At 40.4% G+C, this 27,697-nt stretch overlaps 1 protein-coding gene across 3 annotated transcripts in view; it reads right to left on the reverse strand.

The window, feature by feature from the left end:
- The window catches only part of tub (TUB bipartite transcription factor), a 50,545-nt gene that overhangs the window by 17,350 nt on the left and 5,498 nt on the right, over positions 1-27,697 (reverse strand). For 2 of the 3 annotated variants that reach the window (XM_072380635.1, XM_072380634.1), the window contains exon 2: positions 1,404-1,455. In XM_072380635.1, coding sequence (XP_072236736.1) covers positions 1,404-1,455 — 52 coding nt within the window. Of the gene's footprint in view, positions 1-1,403; positions 1,456-9,978; positions 10,404-27,697 lie in introns of those variants that run through there. The other variant, XM_072380636.1, reaches the window with a different exon arrangement.

Raw genomic sequence — 27,697 nt, forward strand, 5'->3', positions numbered from 1 at the left:
TGTTCTTCCTGAAATTTGTGGTAGAAGTGTAGAAAAAACACTTCTACCACAGGCTCACAGGTGGGAAACAGACATTAGGGGAATCAAAGCGCTTCATTTAGGAAACCAAAATCAAAAACACTGCTAAGGTAGGGGTTGCAGGAGCAACTATCCAAAAATACAGAGTGGGGAATAAACTAAACTTGACTTGGCCTGGCAATCTGACATCCAAACAAGAAGTATCAGTTAAACCCTGGAAGTATGTACAATGAGGGGGCTAATCACAAAATGAACAACAGGTGTGGTAATTGGCAACAGAGACCTTTTTTCAAGCCTTTTTGTACTACTGTTCAAAATTTCAACATAAATATTTAATTCCCTACAAATTGTACTGCAAACTCATCACACGGTACAGCAGAAATGGTGAACAGAGGTTGTACACTACATTGACAGTAATAAACCATTATGCACTGTGGCCTGGAGCCAGGAGCTGATGGAGCGTGCTACTGCCACCTCTTACTAGCTGGTGCTAACGCTTGCGCTTCATTATTGGGATTTTCCAAGCTGTTGAGAATGCCTGGTGAGCACAAAATACTCTTCAACCATGAAATTGTTGGTCTCTTTCTGCCTTAGATGCTGGACTTGAGACATGTGTGTAACATATGTACAGGAACCAAATTGGACTTAAGTTGTTCAGTCTGAACAGGAAGCTGGAATAAGGTGTTATGCAGCTCGCTTTTTACATATTTAAATGTGAGCTTTAAATGTGAGTTTTTTGTGGGTAATATTAGAATATTGAATTATTACAATACAATTGCAGTCAAAGCTTATGTAGGTGGATAAAGAGCAATAAAACCTTTTTTTTTTTAATTACAAGTGTACCTATATTTGTGTGATAAGGTTTTATGCCATCGTTGGGGAGAGATACAACATGTTATGACTTTTAGGGCATAATTATCAATCACCACTGAATTCACGTATCCAGATCCACTATATAAAGTTTATAAGATTACAATATAACAAAAATAACATAGACCATGACGTAAAGCTAGACTGGCGACGTGTGACTAGTTACATCTTAAAACTGGTGTTATTTTTTTCGCACTTGAATGCAAAATGGGCTGAAAGTGTTCCCATTGATTATATTTGACAAGACCACATGAACACTACCATTTATATAGGACTCAACTGACATGATAGACTACAGAAACACAGCATAACATGTCACTATGCTTAGAAAAGAATTTAAAATCGCTGCCTGACAGCATTTCTTTTGGTCACGCTACAGTGTAGCAGGCAACAAACAATGACAGCAGCTGACAACGTCTGATTTGGTTGGGTCAGTCTCTTGATAAAACTGCTTTGTTAGAATTTATTTGTCTTACTCTGTTATTAGAACTGCAGAAAGAACGGCAAAGACTTACCTGCCTGTCCAGTTTCTGCTGTCGAAGGGTGGTGCCCTCATCGTCTAAAGTGCTGCAAAGAGAAGAGCAAAAAGAGGCAGAATGAGGTTAAAATACTTAGGTCCCTCCTTACCCGTACGAGTGAAATCAGGTTTGCCCATGTAGTATAATGAAATGTCATAAAATAAGCATATATGCCAAAGTGGAACAAGGTTCACCACATTATCAGCCGTGTGCTAAAGTCATCAAGTCTCATATTATCTGTGTGCAATCTGTTCAGTCCAGGTGAGTGTGATAGTCTCTATTGCTGTTTTGCTTATTCTTTATTTTTCTTTCCGTTTCACGTCTATCTGTGTCTTATCTGCTTTGTCGTGTGGATTCGCTCCATATCGTGTTTGCTCTGGTTCCACTTTGGAACACTGAGGAGAGCCAAATGCAGCTGGCATAAGAAGAAGTGGGGAGAAGTGAGTAGAAACCATTGAAATAAATACCAGATGACAACTCATACCTTGACTGTAACTGTCATAAAAGCTCCCAAAAGTGTTTATCGGCTGCCACAGAATCCTCACTATTTTCAAGGACCCTCCAACTAACACTGGTTATCCCCCTGACTTAAAAAAAACACACAGCTCTAAAAGGCTAAAGAGTGGGGGAAGGCTGCAGACAAGCAGCAGAAAGGAGCCATTGCCTTTTAACATAAAATAGAAATTTACATATGTGTGTCATATATTGAAGACATAGAGCAATTATTTTTATGGAGAAAAAAGCTTTATTTTAGTTTTAAGGTTTTAATGAATGCACGAGAAAGACTGAGAGCCATTTATACCTTCACAGAGGTATCCATCTGCAGCTCTCTTAGTCCCTGCCGACGGAAAGGGCAAAAAACTAAAAAGCTTAGGCTACAGAGATGATGCTGCACACTGATTGAATGTTGATTGGCTGAAAGTTACTTCAGGCTGGCGAGAGACCGGAGGGGACGTGAGCAAAAACTATAAACAGCAAAGAAGCACAGGGGTGAAGCACAGTCTGCATCTACACTGGACAATCCGAATTACTCTAACACTCAGTGTCACTTCATCACAAAGCAGATCTTTGTCTTTTTTGATTTCTGTGTTTTCTAAAGCAGAGTAAAACTAAGGAATCAACAACAGCACCAACACGACCAAGAGAAGGCGGCATCCATCAAAGACCTAATACACAGAAACAGAGAACCATACAACATTCCCTCTTGGTCAAGTTGGAATCACCGGTTAACATACAGTAATGTGCATGTTTGGACTGTGGCAGAAAACCAGAGCTCTTGGAGAAAACCCACACAAGCACAAGAAGGACATACAGGCTTCACACAGAAAGAGCAGGGGTACAATTCAAACCAGGACCCCTCTTACTCAGAACAAACACTTAAATCATCGCGCTGCATTCTATCTCATTGCCTAATATGCAGCATATGAAGTTGTCTGACAAGAAAACAGTGCACAAGAAGGAATTTCAAAAGCTGGCTTTTATTACTCCTGCATATGAAATGATACAAGTGGAAGTGATAAAATGTATGAGCTAAAAAATGCAAGTGAAATTAGTTTTTTTTTTTTTGTGGAGCAGAGAAAATGAAAGTTAATTTAAAAAAATGGAGTAATGAATTATCAAGCAACTCCATTAAAGCCAATATAGAGCGAAAATAGAGCCATGTTCCATCATGCTCCATTACCGCTGCTGTATTCGTTATGCAACTTAAAATGTGGCCATTTATCAGTTTTACCAAAGTGGCCTCAAAGTTGGATGTAGCAAAAAAAACAAGTTGAAATTTTACATACTAATAATATGAGTGATGAAATCTATGTTTTCACATAGATTACATAGATTATAAGAATTGTGGTAAAATTTCAACAGCTGATAAACTTTGTTGGATCTTCTATTTGGAAAATGAAACAACATGGCTCCAATGTCATTATATGATAAATGTTTCAGTCAAATCAGCTGTAAAATCAGTCGAAATACTCATAAATAATAATTTATCAAGCCAATTTACGTTTTATATACATATTTCTTTTAACTCAAAAGCATTTTAGTAACATTTTTAGAACTGGATTCTTTAGTTGTTGCAAATGCCTCATAACTGCAAACTCAAAATGCATAAAAAAAAATTTCCCCGACAAACAAAAACTAACATTTCCAGAAAATCTGCATTTTCTACTTTTTTTATTTTTATAGTTTTTAGAGTATTCTCGTTTTGTCCACAACTCACAACAACACTATAGGGCGACATACAGAAAATTCGCTTGATCAAACAAACGCCTCATTTCATCTGTGCGCTGCTCTTTATTCATTGCATTCATTTAATGGTGCATTGTCTTCGAGCTGCTTTGCATTTCCAGTAGCTTGCAGGTTACAGCGAAGATTCTGCAAAGGTTACAAAAAAAGCATTTGAGGACATGAGGGATCGTGACCAGAGGCACGAGTGCAGAGTTTTTTCTTTGAGTGCAAACTGAAGGATGCTTAAGATATGGTATCAGGGAGGGCACAGACAGCAGCATCCGTCACAAGAAAAGCAGGGACAAAGGAATTAAGAATGGTGACGTATGCTGTTTGATGTGTAGAAATGATTTCTAGCTAAAAATCATGGATTTAGTTTCGTCCTTCAACATAACCCACAAGCACAAATGCTCACCTCAACATATGCAAAAGTTACAAAAGTGAAAACTGTATCAAAGGACAAGTAACCTCTCAAACCTTCCAAGACGATTCGACTCTGCTGTCCACACGCTCAGTGTTCTTAGGTTTGATCTTAGCCTCTTGAAGCATCACAGAAAGTGTATGTCTCATTACAGATGACTTCGGATAGACTGTACTAGATGAAAGAGACTCACTGTGCCCCGTAGCTCCACAAACTCGACGAAGAAAACTTGCTCCCGGTCCTCTCATCCTAAAAGCTTTTCACCAGGTTGCTGTTTAGCGCAGACGTGACTGGTACTGCTTTGCATGTGCTCTCTGAAATCTTTCATGTCTATAAAAAGCAACTGTGTATCATCTGCACCATATTTCATCCCAAGTAGAAAGTAAAGACAAAGGGAAAAAACGCGGGGATTGTTCCAGCAGCACAGCACACAGCTACCTACGCAACATCACGCACATCACTCTAATCCCAGCCTGTAAAAACATTCTCCTTGTATGCTTTTCTGAACTCTTTGTTGCACTCAATACAACTGGGTTATATCGGCACGAATACTAGACAATATGTGATTTGCTGGTACACTCTGACATAATGCTGAGGTCTCCGCATGATTTCAGAAAGTTGGCCTCTGTTTCTCTTTCCACCACAAAATGCCTGTGAATGTGCCAGTTGTAGGAGATACAAAAAAAAATATTCCCGGCTTTCATTGTATTAAGAGCCGCTTTCTATATCTGACAATCTATAAAGACAAGCATCAAGGTAAAGGGCCAAACAATTGCCTGCACAGAAATAGATTCAGAGACCAGTCTCCAGTGTAACAACCTGTTACAGAACATGTAATCATTCCACACTGTGCAAAATCAAAAGTCTATTGGCCACACACTTATTTACGCTATTTTTAGTATTTATTAGTATAGCTTTTCTGTTACATAAACAGTTAAGTATTTGCAATAAAAAAGTAGGAAATACACAACACAATTTATCATGACTTAAGTAACAGCAAGCTAAAAATCACAAACCCCACATTTACATTGAGCTGTAATGAAATCATTGCTAACCTTAGGCAGCTGCTGGAGGATTGATTAGAAATACCAGAATCCGCATTAATAGATATGTTTATATCAGTGTAATTGTTTTTTCATACTAATTGTCTGCCACTGTGCTGATGAAGATTACTTGTCATGTAGGGAGATGAGCTCTTGCACGTTTGAGTCAAAATGAAGGAAAATGGGACTATTAGCTGAATCAATAGTGTAGCGTAGAAATAATGAGGTTACTTACAACAGCCCATTTAATCAGCTTTATTAGAACAATTATTCAGATCAATTTATTCACAGGACCCTCGAATGATGTTTTGGAGTTTAGACCAGTCTGGATGAAATATTTCCACACTTCATTCATTCATTCGTTGTGCCTCCAATTTAGGGTTACAGGGGGGGTTGAACCTATGCCCGCCACCACGTGACAAGAGGCCAGGCACACCCTGGACGGGTTACCAGTCTGTCAAAGGGCTACATGTCCTGGCTTGCATTAGGCACCAAAACTACTTGATGAGGTATATGAAAAGATTGCCGTATGACTACAAAATACCCTGCTGTGAAATGTCAACAAAGCTTCGTTCTGCACTGACCTTTAACTCAAAGAAGACCTGACAAACCTGACAAAGTGGATACATTCAAATGCATGTGATACTGACATCAACACACACACAAAAAAAAAAACAACGAGTCTTTCGGATGTTTTCTTCAAGTCTATTTCAGTCAGTCCTGATTTGGCAGCTTTTGATTTAAATTGGCCTCCAACATGCATGTGCTGTATTGGTTTGTGAGTTTGTCCATATGTTTGTATTACTTGCATATGGACCCCTAAGTAAAACTCGTTCAGGGTAAACAACCGCAGCACAGAGACAACAAATCCGATTCTGATTGTATTTGTGTCAATGCGTGTTCCATTAATAAAGTTAGAATTTGACAGATGCCAGTCTCTCTTAGTAGCATTGTTAAACATTGTTAAACATCCTCCTCCCAGATAGCAACAGTACTTTTCCTTTTCCTCATTGTTCTAACCTTTCTCGAATAGACACCACACAGATTTTTAATAATAGATTTTAACGCAACGTGACTTTCATGCATTGAAAAATTCAGAAACACATTCATCCCTGCTTTTGTGGAAGAGCAAACCCTCCCAGAATCTTCTTGTGACCACTGTGCTCTCTCTTGCTCTGCTCTCCAACGTCTGTGTCAACAGCATTTACGAAAGGTGAACAGAATAATCACTTTCATTAACAAAACAACAGGATAGTTATCCAACACTTGCTTTATGCAACCTGCCTTCTCTTCAGAGCTTTCAATCTCTGGCGACAGACCCACTGATTGTTCCTCGAGCTCTTGTGGCCCAGCAGCTCAGAGACCTCTGAGAAACCTCTATGGTTCCTAATTAGTGAGATTTATGCGGATGATTCCGCGAGAATGAGGCAAAGCAGAAGAGACGAGAATAAAAGACAGAGAGTGTGCAGGTGTCTGCTGATTTGTGATGAACAGGGAAACACTTTTCAATTGCACATGATGGTTTTTAACTTGTGTGGTTTTCTTTCATTCGCCATCTTGTTACTTTTGAAGTTACACGAGCATTTTAAGAGACAAAAGGCTATCACACACAATACCTGAAATCTATAAATGATGCACATTTGCTGCTGTTTACATGACCCAAAATGCAGCAGCAGCCACAAAGCAAATAATGGGATGAGGCGCCTCTCGATTTTAACCAGAACTCATTCCCACCATCATGTTGACATCGCTCGCAGAGAAAGAAACACCTTGGACATTCCTGGCAGCGACACAGCCCACCCACATCCTCATCAGACCACATTTCAGACCACTACAAAACCAACTGTCAACTGATAAATGGATCAAGTTGTTTTTGTTTGAATGCTTTTGTTTTAGTTACTTGAAGGACAATGTATCTAGTCTCAGCCTAAGATCTTGCATTTTGGTGATGAAAATAAATTGATATAAATGTAACCTTGAACCTGTTGATCACTCAAAAGCTATTTCAATTGCATTAGCCCCCACGCCCAAAAAAACACTGAAATGGGTTATCTGATTGAATTCCTCCATCAAAAGACTGACAGTCCTGCAGGTACATCATCAGTCAGTAAATAATCAGTGCACTAACAGGTTTGATGACAAAGCTTACACACAGATGCAATGAAAATGTATTTACCTCCCACTCTCAGTCACACATACAGACAGACAAAGCACTCCATGCCTGCAATCAGAGTAATTAAGTGTGTCAATGGGCATCAGACAGGAGGATAATGACACACACGGACCTGCAATAGAGCAGGTCAAACAGCTTGCGATTGTGTGGAAGGTGTCTGGTCATCCCATCGATGGGTTCACGGGTGGCTTTGTTATCTGTTAAGGCTTGATTTTATGCAAAATGGAAATGCTCAGTGCATCGACCTGGTAAATCGCTGACAAATTGAGCTCTACGAGTAGTGACAAACCTTTCAACTGAGGGCTGCATGGGGAGGCCAGGGTAGTGCACTGAAAATGCTGAAAGAGTGTAACATTTACAAAACTCTTTTATCCTCAATCATTGTTTGCATGAAGTGTAAGCGCGCATAAATACTTGCACAGGGGTGTATTTGCAAAGCCTTTATTGTCACACCAGCTGGACCATTTTGTCAACACCGGATCTGACTAAAAAAATATCCTGATTTGCCCATAATTGTGTGAAAGTATATTTGTAAGCTACTGTTTCTAAATTAATGGTAGCAGAATAGAATCCATCTATACCAACTACCCCCTGCTGAAGGTCAAATGCCTGTGAAATTCAGGAGTGATTTTGATTTCTTTGCATGATGCAAAGATACATCAGCCTATCGGCCTATTGACAAACAGTAAAACAGGAACCAACAGCAGTGGCTGATACTTATGTGTGTCCTGCTTGTGCTGTGTTGACTTTGACCTGAAGGTTTATTCACATTTCATCTTGTTAGGCTCAGAAAGAAGAAGCTCTGAAAAGACATTCAGTTGGAAATGCTAAAAAGTCTTTTAGCTATTTATCTATTTATTGCAGAGATGATCTTTTTGTGTGAAAGGTTGTGTTAAAGGATCTTCTTTATACACTTTTCCGAAACGTAATGCTCTTTAAAATGTAGAGTGATGAACAGCAGTATTACTTTTAGACTGTTTAGGGACATTTCATAGGACACTTTTAATTTATTCTCTGGCATTAAAGGGAAAATAAATTACAAAAACTATCTGTATTGGTAGGGACCAATGGCTAAATCATTATTCTTAACATATGTATCAGCATCAGCCTAGCAACATTTCACAACAACCAAATGTTGAAAACTTATAGTAGTAGCTAATTTTATCATACCAAAAATAAAAAAGCTCATAGAATCTAGGGTATTTTTTGTACTGGATGGAAGTTTGACTGCAGGCCACTGATATCTTAAGTGCATCGCCAGATGACACACAGTTCGTGTGTCACTGGCTGAGACGTTAGCAAGCTTGATTTCTTCCATTTGCATGGTGCCATCCATGAAGGTGTAATTGGAAAAAATTAATCTGATGTGCGCTGCATAGAGGCAACTTGACCTTGAAGGTGGGACTGTAAACGACACGGCTTAAACTTTCTCTCGCTCTAGATTTCTGGATGTTAGGAAGAATAAAACAGCACTGGAATCCATTTTTCGACAGCAAAACAATTTCACCACTTCTAATCTACCCCGCCAGTGACAAAAAGAACAAGCGAGTCCTCAGCTGCGAAAATGCTAATCTGGCGAATTTGCTCCCCACAGAGATGAACCACTGTGCAACGACGGCTGCTTCTTTGTGGCTCTGTGAGCTTGTGGGATGTGCTGCCCTAATTTCGTTGATTTCTGTCAATGCTTGTGCTGTACGTTTCTAAGGGATGAGAAAGCAACAGAGCGCAGCTTAAACTCTGCACAGAAGCACATGCATCTTTAAGGGCAGACTCATGTGATAAAATAGTAAAAACCCTGTTCACCGGGAAGCCCACGAATCTCAAAACTAAAATAGCCTTCTTCAATACTTAACTTCTTTTTGCAGCCCAACACTCATTTCCAACTTTATGGAACATTTTTTTCTGGAATAAGCGTGGAGGCCAAAATGTAGATTTTTACCAAATAAACTATTTAAAAATTGCAAGTCTCATTCTGGAATTTGTAGATTGCAGCCGTATCTTATAGCAACCATGAGCCAATGGTATCAAAGCAAGCAGGGGGAAACCATGGCAATGGGGTTTCAATCAGAGGCAACAGCCAGCAGCGGTGGTGCTGCACTTGAAATGATTAGAGCGGATGTCGGTTTGACAACAGGGGGGGCTCCCATTTCTTTGTTTTGCTCCAAAAAATTATTTCGTCACCCGCTACAAATCTCAGGACTGCATCGTCAGCATTGGCACCAGTTAAACACATGCACGCAGATTTACCCAAGAAGCACTTTCCCAAACACGGGTAAAAACTTCCTTCGCCATCCAAAAGACAAATGATTGAAACGGTGTAGTTAAGAATGTAATCCTGCACCTTACATCCATGACATCCTGGTCAAAATACTTTAACCCAATTAATAATAATAACATTTCAAGGAAAGATTATATTCACAATTATTTTTGGAGGTGAAACTCTATAATTCACTTTGGATTTGCTGCAGTCTAAACTATGAATATAAATGTGCAACACTTTTCTAGTATGAACATGTAAAAGAATAACAACCCTAGAAAGTTTGCTTTTATTCGCTCACTTCAATGCTCTTCTTATCAGTCTGATCTCCTTGTCGCACAGTTGTACCGTTGAATGGCCACTCAAATACACACACACACACACATGCACACACTGCTTCAGAAGATGAATACTGTGCTCTTTCATGTGTTCTGAGGAATCTGGTACAGTACCTGTAGGGAATCCAGTCGGAGGAGTGCTTGGAGCTCATTCTGTATCAGCCGCTGCTGCCTTACTGCGAGGCTGAAGGCCTGCAACAGCACCAGCGCAAGTGGCTATGGGGTCTGAAGACGGCGATCACAACCACAGAGCCCACATTGCCTGTTCATCCTCTGCACACAGCCCTGTAATCCCAGCCCGCCTGTTTCTCTTTGTATGTCCTCTAACTGTGGAACAGCAGATGACTAACAGTCCAGTCAGACAGCCACACTCTTTTTCAGTTTTGCACACTGGGCACATGAAAAAGCCGTATTCTTCTCTTCCATGTGTATGCTTCCAGTCAATGCCTCTCCTCTTCCCTTCTCCCATCCACCGCCTCTTCTCCTTCTCTGCGCTGGCTCTCTTCCCTCGCTCTTACTCTGTAGGCTCTGTCTGAATCTCCCTCCGATTCGTTCCCTTTAAATCCCCCCTCCCCTTCCTCAGACTCCATCCAAATCTCGCTCTCTGCCTCTTTGCCCAATCTATCTCCCGTTATCTCTCATGCAGCATCACCTGCAGCAGCAGTGAGAGCAAAGCCTTGAGGAAAGAAAGAAGGAAAGGTGATAGAGAATGCCCTCTGCCTTGCCTCTTTGTGGCTCCTTCAGTGCTATTTCTGCACAGTGCCACCCGCTCATTCTGCTGCTACCCTTCACAAACACACACCCTTTCTTTTCTGCACTCCTCATCTTTCTTGCACACCGTGCGTGCTGCATGAGGCATGTAAAGCAGGGACTCAGATGTGTTTTCTGAACCATAATTTATTTATTCTCTCAGAAGAAGCATTAGCATATGAGTGTGCAGAGAAGTGCTAACAGCCTTTAATTCAACACTCTCTACAGGCAGACAAAGGCACTCTGTGATAGTGCCACAGCTCTGAACCTCTCTCACACACATCTGCTTCCGCCCTCCTTCTGCCACCCCTCACTGTCACCGCACAAACACACATCACTCCCTGTGCTCTCCATCTATAGACAGATAAACCAAGCGACTTCCTTGTAACGAATCTGGTTTACAAGGAGTCAATTCATGTCATCGCTATCGACAAGCAAATATCTTCATTTTAAGCATGTGATCTTCTACATATGCAGATGTGGGCAATGACCTGCGGCAAGTCCTGAAAATGTATTTGGTAATGGTTACAGATGAAAGCCTCATGTTCGTTTCTGACCGTAACAGATCCTAAAGAAGCTAAATTTAACATGGATTAAGGACATCTGGAGAGCTACGCTATTCTGAGTATCATGCATTCAAGTCTGAGAACACACACACTGAAATAATAAGGGCTGAGACATTTATAATGTATCCAAGTTGATTCTCCCAAGGTCATATCATGTGCTTATCAGAATAGACACACATTCACACGGTGAAGCTGTAATGCAACACTTAGCAAGCGCATGGTGTTGTTTAAGCACAGTCAAACAGTGGACCCACCATCAAGGGTAATCAAGCGTCTTCCCTCAATAATTTATTGCACACTGAAAAAAACAAACGTCACTGATGGAGTCACTTAGTAACAGTATACTGTCAAATCAAAAGGCATTAAAACCCAACTCAGACAAGTGTAACAGGTATGTGTTTTATATTTTCAATACCAATGTGCTTAACCAACATATAATTTACCGGCATCATGAGCTGAACTTTTTGGTAATCAACAAACTTTTGACTTTTTTTATAAATGTAAATAAAAACTGAATGCAGTGACTTGCAAATCTCATAAACAAATATTCAGTTCTTCCTAAATGTATAGAGATAGAAAGATAGAGATGCCGAACGAAGTATCCACCTCTCTAAGGTTCTTTCTTAAAATACCCATTAATGTCACTGACCAGCTACCAGTAGACCTAGTCAGTATAAACAAATTCCTCCAGCTGTTTCTTTTAAGCACCACTTCTTTTCTTACCTTTTCAGCCTTTCGTTGCCGCCCCCACGCCAACTTTTTCGAGACCTATTGCTGCCTTCAAATTCAAAGCGAGCTGACTTTTTTCATGCCACAGAAAAATATTTCTCTTTCAACCTCTGATAAGTTTACTGTGTCTTATTGAGAGAAATATTGGTTTGTGAGGTTTGAAAATCATTGCATTCTGTTTTTTATTTATGTTTTACACAGTGCCCCGTCTTTTCTTTTTTCTTGGGTGTATACCTAATGTGGAGTTGTATTAAAAAGATTTTTTAAAAATGAGTTAACCACTAGATACGAACCGCATACCTTGTTCATTAAATTGACAATTAGACTGAGATGAAAATGGTCAAACAGTTGCCAATAATTACAACTGGTAGGCAGCTCTGCCCAGAAGTACAGCCAGAGGTTGATTTTATTCGACTAAACCCAACTGCAAACCACTTTAACACAAGCACAATAAAAAATTGATTGCATTCTCTAATTCTATGGTCTTTCAAAAAGTCAAGCTATAAATGAGGAGCACTTTCAACCGTAAATAAAGTGTTGAAAGGAAAAAAAAAAAACAACTTCAAAACAAATCAGCAAAAGCAGAAACAAACTGATATCCCAGACTTTTGCTCCCACCAGGACAAAAGCAACCTGTGACTTTTAATTAAGCTGGAGGACTGAGGAGCTAAAACTTATTTATTTAAACTCAAGCGGAATTCTCATGGTCAATTTTCAATCAATTTGCTTTCTTGTAAAGGACAGGCTTTTATCTGTGATGCAGGGAGCTTTACTGAAGGCTTGGTTTGACTAAACCTGAGTGTTTTCCTCTTTTGTCTTTGTTCAATAATGATATCACTCTGGCATAATGTCTTTATTACCCCAGTCGGCTTTTAAGCCTGTTCCATTTGCTTCCTACATATGAGGTTGCTGCCATTCTCATTTTGTTTATAAATCGTAAAATGAAGCCCACCATTAAAAGTAATAAAAAAATAATTTCGAGCTTGTTTCTGAAACAGTGCAGAAATCTCTTGCATCTAGAAAATGAAACCTGATTTATGTTAAAACCTGATTCACGTTGCTTTTCCTGCCACTTAACGTGTGTTTTTGTGTGTGTCTATTTATTATACAGCCAGGTCAGCTGACTGGTCATTTTCCAGTGCACCAAAAAGTCAAGTAAGTAAATTGTCATGGAGAAGACAGTTTGATAAATAAGGGAGGAGTAAAGTTTTAATAAAAGATGTCTCAGTAAGTCAGAGAGGCAGGGAGGCAGAGAGAGTGCTGCAGGTACGTTTGTTGGTGCTTTTATCAGTTTTTATTCAGTGTTCGGAAATAGTAGACAGCCGTCTTAGTGTTCTGCTCAATATTGTGGAAAGTACTGAGGTTCTGTTCTATGAGGCATACTGTTCAGATTCAATGAGAGAGATGGACGAGAGTGAGGGAGAAATCCCAAAACTTCAAATGACAGAACAGTGAAAAGGTACGCAATGAATGAGGGACACAACTATATAAGATCTGCTCTTTAAACTTGTTGCTATTCATTGTTACCCCATCACTGAAATGGAATACAATCCTACTCCAATCTGACTGCCTTATAATGCGGGGAGAAGAAAGAACAGGATTTTTTAGAAAGATTATTAATGGTGGTCATCCTATTAGGTTGTGGTGGTGACAAAGAGGCCGATGAATTTCAAAAGAAGTTGTAGCTGTAATATCAGATATTTGGTTGTGTATCAATGTTTGTGACTAAAGGAGCAGAAGGAACTAGCCGCTCCGCTGAAGAACAGGTGTAAGAACAGCACCCTTCTTAATATTTGATGCTGTAGGGAGGACTTTGAAGTTTGGTTGTGAGAGACACAGAGAGAGAGTGGGTGGGATGGTGACTTTCTTCCCTTCTTTTATTCTTCCTCCCTTCCTTCTTTTTGTTCCTGTGACCATGCAACCATTGCTGAATTAGACAACAAATGATAAGATCCTCTTGACAAATTCGATTTTTCCCATCCAGAATTTGGACAGAGTTTTCCCGGAGGCATTTCACTGTTGGTAACAGGAGGCCAGCAATAGCAGTCATTATAATAATGGTCCTGGCACAGAAGGCACACTGATGTGAAAATGGATATCTGGATTGTGTCTATCTGTCTCAGTCAGAGTGACTGAACCACAGCTGCAGAGCACACAGCCTTAATAATATAGCAGCCTGATCAGCTATGCAGGACAAGTGGCAACTGATGAGTGACTTTTCCCTTTGTGGGGGTTAGTCCTGAAAATGTGTATATTTTTCTCTCATTTGGATCAACCAAAAACTATGATTCATAAGCACCAGATGCTGGAAGTAACGTGCATAACTGACTGAAGTCACAGCAATTTTTCTGTCATGGCACAGTTTGTACCTAGCTGTAGCTCTCAGAGGAATAAAAGGTTGTTCCATCCATGTTGAACACTCGCTTAATCCAATACAGGGTTTCAAGGGGGGGGGGGCTATCCCAGGTGCCATTGAGCGATAGGTGGGGAACATCCTGGATGCGTCACCAGTCCATCACAGGGCCACACAGAGACAAATGACACAAACAACTAAATAAAACAGTTGTTTTATTTATCTATTTGTTGTGTATCTTAACAGAAGAGACACTTCAGTTTTGTGTTGGAGTAAACCTGTGCACCTTTCACAGTTATAGTCACAATGAGAGTGATTTCTGCACACCATGTATTTACAAACATCATACCCGGCACACTAACAGGAACAAAGAGTTCATATCTGGCTGCCATTATTTATACCTTACGTGACATCATTAAAAAAAAAAATCTGAACTGCCTGAATGTACCAATAACAAAAAGCACTCTGCCCTCCAAATTTAGTCAGGAGAACAACTTTTTATGGAGCATTCAGCCCTAAAATAAGGAATTAGAAGGAGGCAATTAGGACACAGCTAAAGAGTGCGTCACTGACTGGATCCATATTATGTCACATCACTCACGGGAGCTGCTGCACCTCAGAGTGACTGAACCAGAGCCAAGGGATCGTGTTAGCAATGTGTTATTGCAAGCTAAAATAGTCATACCTGCATCAGGATTGAGAGGAAGGATGGTGTTTAATAATGCCCACCTGTTAAATTATTCATACACAACACACAGCTGAGCAACCGAGGAGCGAAATGGCTGCAACGGATATCAGATGGTGCATCAAGTGTATAAGTGAAACTTGATGTTGAAGAGAACAAAAATGGTTTTGGAAACCAAAACATGCTTTAATGCTACCATGTTACCATTCTGCTTCCATAATACGCCTTTCTTCAAAGTAGAAAAATGTCCAAAATATACCTTTATATTCAACTCAAACTGTGGACACAGTTTCTTCTTATACTCTCAGTGTATAGAGAGAGACATATAGAGACCTATATTCTGAATGTTTAAAGTGAGGGCAAGCATTTTCTTGTTTATGGAGCGCAGGAAAAGTCTTTCACTCAAACATGTCGACAAAATGTCACAAGAATTTCGCACCTGGCTTTAATCAGAGTTCAGGTTGCAGAAACATTAGCATAGGGCATATTTTGTTGGATACTAGCAAACCTGCACATCTGAAAAATAAAATCTATGAAAAACAATGATGAATGTTAGCAAATGGGGAACTTCCAGTGCAAGACGCTGGTTCCCTTTAAAAGTTAGAAAATTATTTTAAAAAAGCAGTTACTGCACCACCGAGCCTGGTAGTAGAGATGGCCCAGTCAAATTTAATTTAGTTCAACATATTTTCCACTGAGGTATCGAAAATCAAATAATTGAGCAGGAAATTGTCAGTTTAAGGAAACTACTGCATCTACACTTGAAGGTCCAACTGGCAGAAGAAAACCGCAGAAACCTACTGAGGAAACATTTTCAAATAGTTGGCAAAAACGCCAGAAAAGGCAGGCACGCCATTGTCCCCTCTTATCACTATGGAAAGTAGCCAGAAACAAAGGCATTTAAAAAGCTTGATAAGATGGCAAATTCAAGCTACCGCAGACAGTCTTCTTGAGGAAGCTTAGTCAACATCAGATAACATTCAAATAACATATTTGCTGTTTAAAGCAGTACAGGGCAGGCAGGAAGCCTATCGAGGCCTGCTATGGATCAGCATCATCAGACAGTCATCCACGGAGGTCCTTCAGAAGGTGATTTCGCACATATAATCAAATGTATCAAATTGAGAGCAACAGTGTGTTGCTAAAACCAAATGGCCATTCTGTGAAGGTTGCTGTAGGCATTTTGTATAAACAGTGGCATCTTTATTTGACGCAGAGCTGTAAATTTAAATAAAAAAAACAGAGCCTATTTGTGTTTGTGACTGTGAGCGAAAATTAAATCTAACAGCTTTAGAAACAGAGCGAGTGCGTGAACTTATGCACGAAAAGAAAGAGAGGGGAATTAGCACAAGTGTGAGGCGTTCAATTTGAATTCATGATTCAGATACATTTTCAGGGGCCACTTTTGTATTTTAATCACATCAAACTGAAAGACTGAATAAAGGCCAATAGGCACCTGAGAAGTGCTCATGTCAGTGTCTGTCATCTGTCATCAACAAACATAGCACAAAGCATATAACTACGCTGAGGAATCAGCAGTGGGTGACTCACACCCACACATGCACACATACATCAATACACATTCACAGTTCTTGTGTCCACATACATCTCTGTATTTCACTGCTCAGTGGCCATCAGGGGGCATGCATAAAACATGATTTGGATTAGAAAATGTCACACTGGATGAAACAGCGTCCCAGTGTCCCAGTGAGGCAACCACATGAACTGCTTAGACTCACCAAAGTTCCTCTCCATCCACCATTCCACAAACCAGCTTTATCTCTGTGTGCGCCTCGCACGGAATGCTCCGCACACATAAATACTACATAAATACGCATATATTTGCACATTCTGGATTCACTTCTGCATGTCTTACCATCTTTCTGCTGGTGACAAATGTAAATAAATGGATGCCGTGCAGCAGGTCAATCAGAATCGAGGTACCCATTTTAAAGATGGCCTAAATGTTTGAATGCTGGTGGAAGATGGAAGAAAGCTTCAGATTAATGTAAGCTTAGAGGCGCACTGGTGCAACGTTGCTTCTCCATTACAAAAAAAAAATAAAAATGGATGACTGTGTCGTCCCTGTCAAAAAAGAACATCTGATGAAAAAAAAAAAAATCACTGCAAGTTGAAACTCACCAACGGAAGCAGACATTTATCTAAGAACAGTCTGAGACTGCCTTCCTCCGCCAAGGCTGAATGAGAAAAAAAGAAAAGAAAAAACACTTGATACGGATCCCGATCAACAGAAAGTGTTAATTACTTCTAAGTTGAGTCGTGCACCACCTCCAGCTTTTTTTTAAAAATTCAAATCCATCCTTTAAGTAAATCCCTCTAACAAACAGCCACATCAAACCAGCCATATAGCCTTCTTTGTGGAGTTAATAAGACATTTGCCAAACATTACATAACACTGCCTTAGGATCCCTTAGAGGCTGGAATCAATACCTCAGTGTGGCAGCCAAAACAACGACTATATGGCTGTTCATGGCAGGGTTCCCATTTGGAAACCCCTTGTATCCAAGGGCAACAGACAAAGATGAACATCTTAGTATAACAAAAGGCACAAACCCCAAAATGGACTGATGAGTCATCTCCAGCGTCTCCCGTGTGTATAAACAGATGTGTTTAGATTTTGAGGCAGGCAAGTTGTGGCTTAAGCTTCCAGTGTGACTTTCCTTCTCTTTAAAACTGCAGCGCTTAATTAAATGTCTGGCTTCTGGGGGTGCACGGGCAGATTTGTTTCCACAGCTAATGAAACACACCGTTAGGATTTTGCCATGCCATATTAAGCTGATCCTTTCCTCTCAGAGGTTAATGCCTCATCCTTTGAAACAAAGGACAGAGCTACATCCCACACAGACTGACGCACAAACACACCTCACACCCTGCAGACAGAAAGACAGCGGAGAGGCAGAGATGTTAAATGACAGTGCCGTCTCGTGCTGTACAGTGTGACACCTCTATCTATCTTTAGAGTTTTACTTTATATACATGTGACTCACTTTTTCTAAGCCGTCTCTGCTCGTACTTGTCGGTCCTCTTTCAAAATTAGTTCTGGCGGTGCCTCGCGCTCACAGTCATCATTTCTAGTTTGGAAACCTCTGGTAAAGAACACAAAGCAATTTAGTGCGGATGAAAACAGGAAGCAGTGAATGAAAATTGATTGTACTTTTGAATGGGAGTGTTTTTTGTCTCCCGGCTCTTAATCTACCTCTTGTTCCCTCACATTCAAGTGCATTATACCTCCATGAATAATTTCATGCTGCATTCATTTTTTAAATTCATTTTTTATGAAAAATAAAACTCTCAGAGCTACAGAAGGTTTCTAATTATGTGTACATAAGCAGAGGAATGGAGAGAGCGGGAAAGCCAGCCAATGCTGCACACGTCTCTTCCAAACTCAGCTTCCTCATGGGGAGGCAGTTGCTGATGTCTTTCCCTCTATGACACTCTGCCGGTTCACTCCCGTGACCATAGCAACAGCTGAGACTAATTATCATTTAAAAGCTCTCTAGTAGGCTATTTAACCATAATATCTACCTCAGGGAAAGGCACACATGCGCAACATAAAATCCATTACCACCTTGCCAGTTGCCATAGCTATGATTAATTAATATGTGGCTGTACCTGCAGTGTGGCTCACATTGATGCAGCAGTAAGTGGCACAGAGGGTTTCTTTTTTCTTCTTCTATTGACCAGGAGAGGGCGAGGTTGAGCAGTGAGAAAAATATGTAGTGATGGCTCATGGGCACACGGAGGTGCTGCACAATAACACATCCTGCAACAGCAGCTTCACATTAAGAGCGAAGGTGGACGGTTTATAGTTTCTGCAGACACATATCCATTAAAGGCAGAATAATGTGTGAGCAATTAGTTACTGAAGACTGCTTTCTGGTCCCATTTAGTATTTATCAGGGCTGCAATTTCCGAAGATGTTTTTAATTTAAGCGTGCCGCATCAGTGAACACATAAAACACACAAAGATTCGTGCCTTTCAGTCTTTTCAGCTGAAAACATCAACAGAGCATCTTAATGGTAATTACTATGGAAGGCAAAGCATTACTTCTCAATCAACCCACAATGACTTTCTCTTCTGTGTGGGGGATAAAAGCCATCAACAGACTCTCGTCACGTTCTTTATTAGTTTTTTTTCACCTCGTGATTCTGTGCGTGTCTGCGTGCGTCATCAGATCATAACGTGTCCTGGAGGCCTGCCCTGTAGTGGGAACTACCACAAATATGGTGTTGAACACGTTTTTCTTTTGTCTGTCTGTCTCTCTGTGACCAGACTGCATTCACCACATACAGTAGCATCACATTTGAACAAGATACAGTCGCAACATTTCTAGAGGTGGATAGTTGACATTAGAATGAAGGCTGAGATGGATGACAGCTGTTTTCCAAGCCACGAGCAGACTGTTTTGTTTCCATGTCCCTTAGGCTGAGAGATGGTCTGATGTTTGTGGCCTTCGTGTGTATTGGCTTTGGCCACTCTTCTTTGTTTGAAGTGCAAACATGTACAACCACAGTACTCGTGAAACCGTAAGTATGGAGCAGTACAGAGTTTTGTTAAGATTGTGTGTTTCTGTTTTTTCAAGTCCTGCCCCTGTGACACACTGTGACAAAAATAAGACCAGCTTTTGACGGGATCACACCAGTAAGGATTTCAACATGTCGGTCCTTTTGATCCAGCCGTACGTCTGTAAAGTTCTGTGATTGCATTTCACGTTGATGAGGTGCTGTTGGGTTGAAAAAAACATGTTATGAAGTGCTCAAAACTACCTCTGTAATGTTCCCACAACAGTGTGAGTCTTCACTTTCTGAGATCACACACACTAACGCACATCTATTCTCTAGCCCTGTTACCTTGGCCTTAACCACCATAATTGAATGCCTAACCCTAACCTTTTCCCTAAACATCTCCTACTCTGATTCTAAGGCCGGGGATATACTTGCTTTTTAATCACTTGTTAACAGAATTGTTCACATACATATTCACATGTAATAAACCTGTTATCAGAGAATTCCACTAGGGACACACCAGATGATACAGACCAGAAAAAACACCATCCCCTACACCTATTCTTCAACATTTTCCTCAGTGCACAGACCTCTCGCCAACTATTATGACAAGCATATATGTCACTGTACGGTGGCAAAGACACATTGTAGAGATGTAGGTAATTATGTGAGTAATAACTATTTTTTACTGCTGCCGACCCTATGCCCCCACATGCAGTTAAATTTGTCTCTAAACTGCCCCTACCAGTCACCTCCATGTTACAGCTAGCGAACGCTTAGCGATCATTTATGAGCACATACACAGACAACGGCTGTAGCTCAGGAGGAAGAGCAGTCGCCCACCAATCGGAAGGTCGGTGGTTCGACTCTGGCTTCTGGGCAAGACACTGAACCCCAGTTTCCTCCCAGTGTATCACTGGGGTATGAATGTGTGTATGAATGATTAGAAAAAGCTAGTTAAGTATCTTAAGACGTGCTGTATGAATGTGTGAGTGAATGCGGCATGTAGTGAAGCGCTTTGAGTGGTCAGTTAGACTAGAAAAGCGCTATACAAGTACAAGTCCATTTACCATTTACAACGTTCCAAACATATGCAATATGCAAGGCAGCCATGATGTATCCATAAAAGCAAGTATATTCCTGGCCTAACTTGAACCTCTAAACCAAATTTTGTCTACAAAACTGTCTTTAAATCGATTTAACTGCCTTAAAAATCCCTTTTGAACTCATATGAACCACATTTTGGCCCCCATGTTGACAGGATTCCCTGTAGGTGGATGTCCTTTTAGGTTTTGGGGGCCGGAATAATAGAGGAACCAACGCAAATACAAACAAGGTGAAAACACTACCCGCTACGCTATCACAGCTGGTAATCTGTATTTTTGGGCCTTGGCTGTCAGTTTATACAGCGAGGAGGTCATTAAAATGCTCAGATGTTAGAGGCAGCAAAGGACAAACTGCTTAAAGAAAAACGTGGCAGAATGCAAACACTCTGCAGAACACACTGTTTGAATGGATGTGTACATTTGTGCTCTTGCTTGTAGCCCCTTTTTTAACTATTCAAGGAGAAAAGGATCCGCACTTAAACTTTCAGGCATATTTGCAGTCTTATTGGTCCTCAGAAGGGGATATCAGGCAAACAATATAAAACATAATGGTCATGGTGGATACAGCAGGTAGACGTATGTGAATATAACTGTCAACACACTGTCCCTGACAGCACCCACGAGACTCCAACAGTGGCTCTAACCACGTTTAACAAATCAAAAACAAATCCTCCAGCTATCTACTAATCACACTGTGACACGGTTCTGCTCCTATTCAATACTCTAAATAAATAACCAAGACATTATAAATAATCAAGAGAAACGGGACAGAGGCAGTTATGTGATTGACCGTTGCTTCAGTCTCACTCGGTGGCAGGAGAAAAGTGCATTACAAATTAAAGCTTCGTCAGGAAGCTGTTTTTTTTTTTTTAACTTAGCAAAAGCAGAAAGGAAGCAGGAATAAATTAGTTAGTTCTCAAATACACTGGATCATTTTCTAATTTCAGGTTTTGACCTTTGGCCCGTTAGAATGATTGTATGTCGTGTGGTGTGTGTTTGTTTTCTCGTGTAACACTCAATAAGCTGTTGTCAAGCTGTTTTTTTCTTGTCTTCACAGATCAATATTTTCCTGTTTTTCAAACCCAGTAAAATAACAGTGTCATTTTCCTCCATGTGATGAACGGGCAGATGGAGATAAGACCAGAACAGTCGTTCAGTCCATGATTACAGTTTATTTCAGTATAGGAGGACATATAAAGTCGCACCACTCTTGTAGCTATGTATAGGCCGAGGATGACCTCAGCTTACTGCAGGCTCAGGCCTAGAACAGTGCATTCAAGACACAGTGTAAATCTAGAGAGAATGAATAACAGTCAATATTGAATATCGTTACTTTTTAAATAAGTGCAAGTCAGTAGATTCAGAATATCCCAGTATCTTTAAAAAGCCTCCAATCGATCGGGCTGTCACTTCATTAACCACCAACTGGTATTGATGGCGCGATAGAAAACAATGCTGTATAACATTACTGCGTCTGTGACATGAGTTCCAAGACCAGCATAGAAGAAGCGGTGTTTCACTTCTGAGGAAAGTTGACTTAATGACACAACAAGACTTTAGTGAAACACTTGAGTCACTCCCTGCAACAGAAATAATAACGGTGCTGTCGCTTGGTTCGCATTAGGCAGAAACTTCACTTAACTGGGATAAGGACCCAAAAATACTTGGTCAGGGTTAGAAGAACACTGTGATAAGGGTTAAAACATGTTTTTTTTCAGAGTGCTTCTTACCTTTGTGGATGCCTGTAACAAAGAGGACTTTGTTACTAGTCCTGACAGCAGCTTTGGCTCTTGTATATATTGCACAGGCTGTGGGGATGTATTGCACTTTACTAAATTGCACTTTAAGAAACGACAACGCACATGAATAATAGCACCTTGCACTTTATCAGCGATGTTTGCACAGAACAAAATCCATTGTACATTTGCACATATCAGCAGTAACATCAATTAGTTTATTCATTGCTTTTTAATGAGTATTTGACGGCAGCTGTTTCTTGCGGTTCCAACAGAAACGTACGGCTGCACCTGAAAGAGAGCGGAGTGTCAGTCTGTGACGGTATCGGCAGTAAACTCAGAGGAGTAATTGATCATTAACAAATGTGCATTGTCAAACATCTACGTGCTATTGTGTCTAGGGTAACTGGTGTATTCTACTTGTTGTGTGGAAAACTCACCTGTCCGACTCTGTGTCTGCTCCCAGGTGCGCAGCCAAAAAGATTCCCCGAGGAAACAAACACGCTCATAGGCGTTCCAGAAGGAAACGAGTGGTTGGATAGGAGAGAGGGATGTTTCAGTACTGGGGTGTATTTGTATATTATTTCTCATGGTTTTGTGGGTTTATTTAGTCGGTGTGAGTAGCATGCAGCACTTTAATGTGACTATAATATAATATATATATCAAAAAAACGTGCCTGCAGGAATGAAGTTTCTTTTATTCTCCAACTATGTTGTACATTCTATTCTATTCTATTCTTATTGACTAGCAAAAAGGACAACACCTGCTAACAGTAGAGGTCCAGGTAGACAATGTATATAAGGTGCCACTTTCAGATCTGTGGGGGTTGCTGATGGTGTGTCTGGGCATCCTGCTTCTATGGCTGTCAAATCAAAAAAGCTCAATAAACCTCTCATTGGCCGCCTATTCATCTTCTGTTAATGCATCATCTAGCTGTTAAAGGGTCATTCTAACAATGCCATTTTTTATTCAAACGCAGTTGCTTTCATGACCCCTGGAGGTTGCATATTCTTCAAGCATAAATATAGGGTGTTTTGGCATCCATCAACAAATGCCACATGGGCTCGTATTTGGGAGGAGGATCGTCTCCAATAACCTTATAATACAAGCAGAGCACTTTGTTCACAGAGGACTGGTTTCCTGGAGTTTTCCAAAGATAGAATGTGTGGCAGACTCGTCTGCTATCAACATTCTCCACTGTGGAACACGCTACATGATTGGTGCGGGAGGCTGACGACCCCTCCTATAAGCAGACTCCAAGCATGCCTCTGACAGCATCACAAATTTAACTTTCTTCATGAAACTGGCAAAACTGGACAAAAGTGAGGGAATTACAGTGCAGAAAGTGCAGTGTTACGCTGAGTGCATTCATGGTCCCAACTGAGTGGCCTGTTTCCTGTTCAAACCTGAGCAGAATTCACACAGCTGTAGAGTTCTCTGACCACGTAACAGTGGATGTGTTTGTGCAGATGTGGATAGCTGCAGTGAGCTCAGACACATCGAGTTAAACATAAAGCTACAGCTGCTGTGTTTGTGAATGGCTATGCCCTCTGCCAGGTAGCACCATTTAGTATTCCTGCACTGATGAATCAACAAGTCATGGAGTAATGTTTTGGAGGATACATCTGTTTGTCTTTGCCCTCCTATAATAGGATTTCTGTCTACACCACTCTTACACGAACACACAAAACTATTTCTCAAAACATAATGTCCCTTCACAATTTACACCATGGTGTCTCACCATAGCAACCAGCTCCAGGGGCATTTCCCACACACTTCCAGAAGCTGGACATGAACAAAAGACTAGCAAGAAGCAGCAGAATTGATACATTTCACATTGTATAGCCTTTGCAAAACAGAGTTCAGAAAACCAGTACAAGATATAAACCCCACAAATTGAGTAGGAGTGAAATGTACAGAACAAAGGCATTTTATCTGAGCCAGTAAAACCAGATTATGAGACATGATTTGAAAGACTAGTTAGCAAATCCCTCAAAGAAAACATTTCAGCCAAGATTTTAAGGAATTTCACCTCACAAACAGGACTATTAAGTTCTCTTCAGTATAATGCATCGCGACATAATCATGGTCGTTCACAAGCAATGCTGGAGAAAAGACCAATTTCTTCTGTCTGTCACACAGGGTTAGGGAATAAACTGGAGACAACGAGATCAGAGAAGATCAGCTGAAGAAAGATTCAGATGAGGTTATTCAATTGTATATGAAATGAATGAGAAAAGTAGAAATGTCTTGGGACCTCATATGTTTGTCACCCATCTTGACGCTGTTCACAGAAACTCTGGCATCAACCACTCTCTTGCTTCTGCTGCAGTTATTTAAATGTGTATCAAAATTATTCAAAATGCCAGCCCAGGATTAGTTATATACTATAGAACTATATTGCAGTCACTTAACTGGAAACTAGAGCCAAATATACATCTCAATATACATCTAAACAGCGCGGTGCAACAGATATGGAAAACAAAAAGAATCATTTGGAGTCTTGTATCTGACAACCATATGAATACAAGCTCGAATTTTTGGTCTTCACCTACTTTTTCGGGACTATGTGGCAACATTGCTGCTCAGTCCTCCAAACAGAGAAGCTACAGCAAGCTGTGACTTTGTCCTTTTTCCCTGAAAATGAGCTCCCGGATTCAGTTGGAAACAAAACGAATGAGAGCTCTTTAGAGTAATCAAATACAGTAAAATTGCAGGCCCTTAAACAATGAGGCTAAAATACTGAGTGGGAAATGCTCCGAGAGAAGCAAAAACAAAGCTTTAATTCTAATGGTTCTTCTCCTGTTGATGTTGATATTGGTAATTACTCTGATGTTTAGTCAGTGGACAGATGGAGTATTTTTAAAACCGTGTTGAAAATTGTGTTGAGAGCAGATGGCACTAAACTGACACCCATTTCATGCAAATGTAAAAATGTCTGCTGTCATTTCGTCGTAGCTTTCGGAAGTCACATGTTTTAAAGAAGAATTTGAAAGTCATTGTTTTGAAGAAAACCTGGGGAGTCCACCAACACCAAACACACTTCAATCTCTCACAGAAATTCATGAAATGACCCCAATTTCCTAACAGCGCATTGGGGGAGGTGGTATTATTATGAGCCAATGGAAAGTGGATGAGAAACTTTGCAGCTTTATTTGGTTTGACACAGTTCCTGCCTTCAACTGAGGTGGTATGAGGACCGACAGAAGTCCTCCTTTGGAGACAGGAGGGAATGCTGGTCGAGCAGCACAACTCCAAAACATTCAACCCAGAAAATGGGGTTTGAGTTCAACACGGGCCTTTCTAAAGCTGCTGGGCTGTCACATTCAGATGCAGACGGTTTAAACTCATGAGAAAAACAACAATAAACACAGTTTTTAACACAGTGATCATTCAACTAGAAATACTGGCGAATGACCCCAACTGCGTTTGTGACCAGGAAGTGAGAGCTGATTGGTCATTTTGTGTATTTCTGTCAGACCAGACTGTGGCGATTTGTCATGAACCAAACTGCAAGTAGAAATAACCGGATTTAACAAGGAGTGGTTCTCAGGGAAGAAATGTATGTCTTTGCAGGTGTCTCCCAACTTTTCTTCAATTCAAAAACATTCCATTGTGACTGTAGATGACGACAGTGCAGCGTCAGGGCTTTGCATTTGTGTTTGGAAGTGTAAGACACCCATGCACACGGAAAAGTGAATATAAGTATTTAAGTATGCAATAAATGAACCAGACATTCACACGCGGGCCTGTATAAATGCATCACTTTCACTTTTACAGACATGACACGAGCACATTTCAGGATTCATCGAATGCATTTAGTTTTGACCTGAACACACAGAGAAAGAAGGTAAAAGAACACCAGTACGAGGAAGAAAATTGAATGAAACAAACACTCCGAGTCAAATATATTGGGAATAATTTCCAACACAGAGTAAGAAATAAAGTCTCTTCCTCTCAGATAATGAAGATCTAATGTACACGCTACATTTTTACTTTGCCGTTAAGTCGGACCAGCAGCCCTGGTCCTTAACATACACAGAGCGATACTCTGACCAAGCGTGCCATTCTACATTATTTGCTGATGTTTTTCGCATTTTTTTTAGCCCTCTTGGAGTAACCACCTTACTGAGCACAGCTGGAGTGCCACGCTGCCCCCAGATTCCTGCACCAGCGGCACACCTGCTGCTCAAAGGGCATTTCGACACTAATCCACTTTGATGTGAAGGAGAGCCAACAACCCCTCCTGTTCTAATAAGACACCAAAGGCATCAAAGTGATAGGGCCACAAACACTGTCATACCACTTAATCGTGATTATGATTTATGAGGGGAGGCAATGCTATTCCTTTTGATGGCACTGTCTCTACAAGTCTAAATATGGAGGATTTGTTTTACTCAAAAAGACTTTTGGTCAAACAAGATTAATCCTCCTAAGAACCTTGCTTTCACTTTCACTTTAGCACTCAACATATCTAAAGGTTGTTTTTTTTTTTTATAAAAATGCTCTCTTCCTTTGCGGCACAACATAAAAGTACTCATGAAATTAATGTGGGTAGATGTTGCTATTGTGTCTAATGAATGCCTGCCCGAGGAGTCGGAACCATTTTTTACTCTTAGACGTAAAGAATAAAATACATGATATCCTTTTTTTGTTTGTCTGTATTTAATTGGGCAGTACAGGTCCATTTGTGAAGCCATGAGAAAGTGCACCACGCTAACACCGCCACATCTTTTAATTGGACTTTTTCAGCCCACTCTCTCGCGCTGCAGAGATCATCTTCTTAAACCCTCACAGCAAAGAATCATTAACTGTCACTGGGGGTTGTTTCTGCATCTAAAACAGACATTAGGTTTATGCTTAAGGAAGAGGCAGAACAATACGAACTATTCAAACAATTTTATGGCTCTTTCTTCAAAGACTTGCCACTCAGTTGCTTTAACTTCTGTTTAATCTAATTCACAAACAGTTAATAAAACGTGGTTATTAACTGGACTATGCTCTGTAACATGTAAACAGGAATATGAATGGAATATCATATCTGAAATTGAGGTAATTGGCATATTTAGAATAGGGACATTCATTGGGATTTTACTGTGTGTGTAACCTTTGCCATTGTGCATTCTTTTGTCTCAGGCTGTGTTTCTTTCCCCAACTGGCTTTTAGTTAGTGTCCATAAATCCTCTTAAAGATGTTAATTGGTGTAACATTACGGAACCCTCTTGCCTGGTACCCTCTCTTTTCTTTTTTAGCCACGGTTACTACAGAAACAGGTGGACAGCGACTAAGCTATGAACTGCAAAATAACAGCAGTGCCAGAGAGGGCCTGTTGAATTGGAGAGTCTGAAGAGTTAGAGATCTGACAAATGAGACATGAAAG

This window comes from Leuresthes tenuis, unplaced genomic scaffold, assembly GCF_036924035.1.
Source record: "Leuresthes tenuis unplaced genomic scaffold, fLeuTen1.0.hap1 SCAF_2, whole genome shotgun sequence".
Taxonomy (NCBI): Eukaryota; Metazoa; Chordata; class Actinopteri; order Atheriniformes; family Atherinopsidae; genus Leuresthes; species Leuresthes tenuis.